The 7,210-nt window shown below is 36.1% G+C and overlaps 1 protein-coding gene across 1 annotated transcript; it reads right to left on the reverse strand.

Moving 5' to 3' along the window:
• Positions 1-883: 883 nt before the first annotated feature.
• LOC145009194 (wall-associated receptor kinase 2-like) lies at positions 884-3,674 on the reverse strand. Its single transcript, XM_078967871.1, has 3 exons — positions 2,666-3,674; positions 2,410-2,580; positions 884-2,242 (listed from the first exon to the last, which is right to left on the reverse strand). Exons 1-3 carry the CDS (start codon positions 3,627-3,629, stop codon positions 1,029-1,031), a joined length of 2,349 nt encoding a protein of 782 aa, XP_078823997.1. The 5' UTR covers positions 3,630-3,674; the 3' UTR covers positions 884-1,028.
• Between the last annotated feature and the right edge of the window lie 3,536 nt (positions 3,675-7,210).

Raw genomic sequence — 7,210 nt, forward strand, 5'->3', positions numbered from 1 at the left:
GATCTGAGTGCAAAAAAAAAAAGTTAGGGACCAAACGTGAACTTTAACCAAACCATACGGACGATTTCCGTAATTTTCTCTTAAATAAAAAATTAAATATATAAAAGTAAAAAGTATTAACATAAAATATGATAAAAGGTTTAAGGACTATTAATTTTAAAGGATTAAAATAGACAAATCTTAAATGAAAACTTATTTGAGGTGGGGCCAAAAGAATTTATCTTATTTTTTAAACTTTAAAATAGTCCTATATTTAAAGAGAATTTACAAAATACCTTATTTATATAAAATAAATAAATAAATAATTACTAATGTCCTAAAATACATCAAAATGAAAAATTAATGATACTAAAATAACAAAGCCATGAACCAACAAAGGGTCCATGCTATTTATATTTTGGGAGAATTTCATATATACTCTTTTTAAACATCAAAATATCATATTTACCCAACTTAATTTCTAAATATCATATTTACCCTTCATAAAATTTCTAAATATCATATTTATCATTCATAAAATTTCAAAAGATCATATATGTCCTTTTTAAACATCATAATATCATATATGTCATTCTTAAATATCAAAATATCGTATATGCACTTTTTAAACATCAAAATATCAATGGTAATATCTAAAATATCCTTCATCTACAATATAATCAACAAAAAAAAAACTAAACAATCAAAATATACATTCCATAGAGAGGGTTGAAGATGAATATTTTTGTTTGTCAAGAGGACGACATTCCAACAATTTAGAAGTTCACATTCCATTATTATATACGTAAAGATAATATCGTTAAATTTTTTAATTATTATAGCAATTTTAAGTTATAAAAAATATTATAAAATATTAACAACATTATAAAAAAGGATTTGGGCAAATATGATATTTTGAAGGTTTATAAAGGGTAAATACGATATTAAAAAATTAAGTTGGGCAAATATGATATTTTGAGGTTTAAGAGGGGCTTATATGAAATTCTCCCTATTTTGGAAGAATATATTTTCCATGGTTCCGATTCATATCATCGGGGCACATTTGTGGAATAAACGAGATTGCTATCGATACTAAAACCCGAAGAGAGTTCAACTGTAGTAGAATACGGATTAATCGACACACCATAAAGATCCTCTTGTTCATTCTCGGTGTGTATCAAGCTCGTGTTTTCTTCCTCCCCTTGTTGATTTGCCCATGGATGCTGAGTAAACTTCCGTAAACCTTCAAGTTGAGTGGCCACTTCTTTCATCGTAGGCCGCTCATCACTAGTAAGCTTTACACATCTTTTTACAAGCTCACCAATTTCTTGAAGTTGATCCAGGCTTCCTTCCCTTACAACTCTAGGATCAAGAATTTGAAACAAACGGTTTTCTTTTAGCGCCATTACAAAATACGTCGTCAAATTCCTTTCTTCCTCGGTTCTTTCCATACACAACGGTTTTCTCCCTGTTAAAAGCTCAGCTAACACAACTCCAAAGCTATAAACATCGCTCTTTTCAGTTAACTGACTCGTGTGGAAGTATTCAGGATCCAAGTACCCTAAAGTTCCTTGAACAAGTGTTGTAACTTGTGTTTGATCTATGGGGACTAATCTTGATGCCCCAAAATCCGCGATTTTTGTTGTATAATTTTCGTCTAATAATATGTTTGCAGACTTCACGTCTCGATGAATCACGGGGGTTGATGTTGCCGAATGAAGATATGAAAGTGCACCAGCCGATTCTGCAGCTACTCTTAAACGATTCTCCAATGATAACCAATTTGTGCCTTTGTCATGAATATGATTAAAAAGAGTTCCATTTGAAACATATTCATAAACTAGCAACGGAACCTCACTCTCTAAACAACATCCCAAGAGCTTGACAACGTTTCGATGGTTGACTTGGGTTAAGATAACGACTTCATTGATGAACTGTTCGATTTGGGATTCATCCATTACACGTGACTTCTTGATAGCAATGACTTGACCGTTGCTAAAAATACCTTTGTATACAGTTCCGTAGCCACCACGACCCAAGATTCTGTCTTCAGCGTAGTTGTTGGTGGCTTTTTCTAACTCTACGGCGGTGAAGACTTTTGTTGAGTCAACGCTGCCTTCGGTGCTAATGATTCGTTGTTTCAGTAGTAAACCACCGTTTTGCTGAAACAGTTTTTGTCGGATTTTGATAAGCTTCCTCTTCTTGAAGGCAAAATACAGCCATGTTATTCCAACTAAAATGGCCATGAAACCAAATCCCATACCTGCATGCATGATAATTGATCATACCACATAAATTAATGAAAGATGAATAACAATGGACTATTTCATGTTTTCAACCAATCCATCGACTTCACTCGATCAGTCAGCCGAGGTTCTGGATGATCCATTTAAGGACACAAAAGCGATAAGATTAGAACTGGTTAATTACCTAGGGAGAATTTGATAACTGGGAACTCCGAAGTTTGAGCAAGACAACCTCGACCGTTGCTAAATTCATCTACAACGTAGCCATTTTTGCAAGAACACGAGTAACTTCCAGGAGTGTTAGTACAAATCCCCTCGCATAGATTACTGTTGGGATCTTCACATTCATTGATATCTGTGATGATCGAGAACAAAATCAGTATAATGAAGTAGTCATATGATAACAGAATTGAAACTATTTTGATTGTGAAAGATTTAACCTTGACAGCCTGGATCAAGATATGGTTGACCCTGATAGCCTTGATTACAAACACATCTGTATCCCGGAGCTCCGGTATCAGAATCTATACAATGAGTGTTTGCTTGGCATGCCAAGACACCCGCGTTTCTAGCTTCACTGCAGCTCAAGTTTCCGACCACCCAGTCCACCAATATCGGAACACTAGCCCTAGTCCGGGTAATGAAATTGCCGTCCATAAAATCTGATACCCCACGAAAGGTAAACCTTTCTTTCTCACCCATAAACGAGTATGTACAAGGATTAAAAGGCCAGACTGTGGTGTGATTAGAGACCATACTACCAACAGAAGTGTAGTAGTATTTGAGTCCTTTTGGTATCGACGTCTGACAGCATCCGACGCCGGTGCACGAGCCGTTGAGCACCTCCTCAGGTCGTGAACACAATGTGATGCAGCCGCTGGTGAAGTTTATTTGAAGTGGGCCTAAGAACAAGGCGAAATCATCGCATCCGATTAAAGTGAACTGGTTTTTTTGGGAGAACGTGTAGGGTGATGTCCAGCCGAGACTTGTGGAAACGGGGTTGTCTTCGGTTAGATTTCCGAGAGGATTGTAACATTTGTTTGCCACTTTGTTAGTGATTCGGAAAGTGGAATCGGAGATTTCAAGAATTGGGAGGCCACCGATGAAGGGTTTTGGAGGGTTGAAAGTGGTGTTGCAGGTCATTTCAAACCAGTAGCTTAGAAAGCAACCGGGACCGATACCGAAGGGATATGGAATTGTTACGTTTCCACATTGACTTTGGCAGCCGGGCTTGGCTACGTTGGTGGCTTTTGTGATGGTGGTGGTGTCATCGGCGGTGGTGGTGTTTATGGTGGTTGATTGGGATGTAGACTGTGTGATTGCAAGACCAAACAAGAACAGAAACAAATGAAGATTTCTGGAGAACGGCATTGTTCTTGAGGAAGAGGATGATCTTTTTTCCATTGATGACCGTTTTAAAGGTAAATGGATTTTCTTTGTCTATGGATCCATTTGTTGTTTTTATTTGAGTTTCTCGGTGGCATATTGTCAAGTTGATGTTATATTTCGAATTAACTTCACCAACCATTCACGACTTAACACGTCTGGTGGCGTTTACTTTTGCTCAAGGACAAAAACTAATTAACTTCATGATTATCCTATTTAAATCATTTAATTTTTATATGTATGTCATTGGTGAACTTATTAATCGATTTAACCAATAAATTTACTTTCATGGCATCTACGTACGTTACATGCACAATTTCAAATGTTGTTGTTTTCAACTTATATTTTTTATTCATGCACAATTTCAAATGTTGTTGTTTTCAACTTATATTTTTTATTCATGCATTAAAAAAAGGTGTATATTGACTTTTTTATTCTTCATTTTACTTGAAGAGAAAAAAATCATTCAAACAGTATAAAAATCAAAATATTTTTAATTGTTTTTAAATGAATAAATCAAAAACAAAAGTGAAATATGACCTCCCATTAAAAAACCCTATTATTTCCTTCTTTCGTTTAATATCTGGTTTCAAATCATATTAGAAACCACTATTCTTTCTTATTTTTCATACAAACTACTGGTGCATTCATCACTTTGTCAGGTTTAGATTGACGTAATCGACATATCGGAGCAAAACAACTAGATTAATTTAAAATTGTTCAGAATTATTTTGATACCATCATACTAGTATCGTTGTGGTCCTCTTTCACCTGCTTCTAGAAGTCATGCTTCTCTAAGTCAGTAAATTTGGAATAGTTGGAAATTAGGAAAAGAAAGTGTTATGAGGAAAACTAATTTAAGATGTAACAATATGAATGAAAAAAAATCTAAAATAATAATATGTAAATTTAGTAAATCTAAGCATGCATGTAAACAAAATATCTACATGTTAATGCTACATAGATGACACGCCAATACTTTTAACTTTGGCGATTGGTGAACCTATTAACTTTGTATTTAGATAAAATTTTTAGAAAGTAGTGAAAATGATGTAATTTATTTGCAAGAAAAATATTTCTAATTATATAAAGTAACTAAAAGCTATTATTGACTTTGTAGCAGCTGTTTTGTATAGTTGGTCAACTCCTTAATCACTACATCAAATTGAATTCGGAAGCTCCATACAAACAAAATAAAATGAAAATCAGAAAACCCAAGATTCGGGGTTAATATTTACAAATTTTGTATTCGTTGACTAAATATCTTATCAAGTCAATGAAGAATATATACCAATCAAGAGTAGTTATAGCTGGCTTTTGGTACGAATCAAGAACCGGTCAAATTTCCTAAATGGCATTGCTTTTGGGAATATTGTGTGATTCATACCTCTAGTGTTAGTTTTGTATCATGGATTTTACACAAAATAACATCCTACGTGTTCGTGCAAACCCTAAAGCTTGGATCTACGTTTCTTGCAATTCAACAAAGACTTATGAACCCTAGATCTAGCATACATATTTTGAAATTATCATAAGAAAAACAGATTTAGTTCAACAATGGCTTGAATCTTCTTATCTTGGAGCTTAGAATCACCAATATCACTCCTCTAATGGGTTACAAACACCACACAAGCAAGATGATGATATTTGAGAGAGGGGAGAGGCACAATTTCGGCTATGAAGACTCCTAGGGTTTCAAGTGGCCGAAAATTGGATGCATTGTGGTCTTATTTATACTGGTGCTGCTAGGGTTTCAGTCAAAACCTAATGGACAGCTTAGGCCTTAAGCAATCCAAGGAAGCTTCTGGAATAAGGACCTTATGGACGAAATTAGGATGGACATGTCCCTAATTTCGTCCATGCCTAGTCCATGAGCCTTCTCAGCCCAATATTCAACTATCACGCATTTGACAGTTTAAGTCCCTTTTATTTAATTAATGTCTTTTAGTCACAAAATTAATTACTAATTAATTCTTGTCTAATATTAATCAATCTATATGATTTCTTCTTTAATATATTATTCATATAATATATTAATAAACCATAATAACCTCTTTCTTTATAAATCACCATGTCAAGTTATTCTGATGAAGGCAACCCAAAAGGACCACGCACAACCGGGTTAATTACTTACCAAATATAGTTACGGACTTAGACACAAATCCAACAATCTCCCACTTGGATAAGTCTAGTTACTATAAATGCAAATACAATCCGATTAGCAAGCGTGGCTCTCAAAGACGCTGTCGAACTCTGATCTCATAAATAACCTGTACTTCAAATAAGGGATCGTATAGTCCTCTGTTCTAGATATCGTGCAGACAATTACATGGAACATAGTCATCCATATTGTCCAACAGTTTGTTTCTCGATCTCTGATTCGTCTGACATAGAACTTAATCGAACATATCAATTCAGTCCTGACCGGGCTCAGTGTAACACCGTATTTTTCAAAACAAAATTTTCATTTTTAAAACATACTTTCATTCATAAAATAATATCAAACATAATGTATTCACTATTATCATAGTAAAAACATGTTCCAGAATCACAGAAACAAAAACTCCACGAGTATGTACAGATCATGCTGGCGCTTTCCCGCGATCATCACCGGTACCTGAAACACATACACAAAATACTGTAAGCATAAATGCTTAGTGAGTTGTAACAACGTAAAATTTCCCATTTAATTTTTCATTTTTAAACCACAAATGTATATCATATCATAATCTCAAAACCATAACAACAGTGTTTTCAAACAAATCCCAAGATCTCTCTAACATGAACTCCATCGGTGTGGGTGTGTACAAGTCAAGCCTTCGCCTTCGCCTTCCCAAGGTCCTCGTTGGTACCTGAGACATCAAACACAACAACTATAAGCAAAAATGCTTAGTGAATTCCCTAAAATACCACATATCACAAATACGCCACTCAAGGCTAAACCCGACCCTCCGGTCAAGATGTCTCAGCGGGACCCTCCAGTCCCGCAGCTCGTCGGACCCTCCGATCCAGTCATAGCTCGTTGGACCCTCCGACCCGGTCAGAATCGTTGGGCCCTCCGGCCCGGACTATATAATCATACATCAAACACATAGCACGAAATCTCTAAGACAACACATAAACTCATACATAGCACATGAGACCCTCTGGTCAACTCAAAATACCTACTCAAGGTAAAGAATAGTGAGAAGACTCACCTCACGTATCTCGGTAACTCGTAAATCTCGTAACTACTAGTGCTCGATCTCCCGAGCTATCATCCTCCTACAACACAAGCATATATCTACTTAATACCACCATGACCCTGGCTGACTAACACTACAAAGTCAAACTAGTCAACTCTGGTCAACGGTCAACGGTTGACCTGACTCGCCGAGTCCCTACGGGAACCCGATCCCTCTGAATCTCTTCCAACTCACCGAGTCACTCACCCGACTCGGTTACTCATCCCCTGGTTCGCAATCACTAAACAACCCGCACCAACTCGCCGACTCTGGGAGTGGACTCGGCAAGTGCATTCCATGCACAACCCCAAACGACCTTCTAAGGTCAGATCCGCTCTACTAACTCATAGATCCAGTCCCCTTAAGCTTATTTAC

The sequence above is a fragment of the Lactuca saligna genome, chromosome 8 (genome assembly GCF_052625555.1).
Source record: "Lactuca saligna cultivar CGN05327 chromosome 8, ASM5262555v1, whole genome shotgun sequence".
NCBI classification, from domain to species: Eukaryota; Viridiplantae; Streptophyta; class Magnoliopsida; order Asterales; family Asteraceae; genus Lactuca; species Lactuca saligna.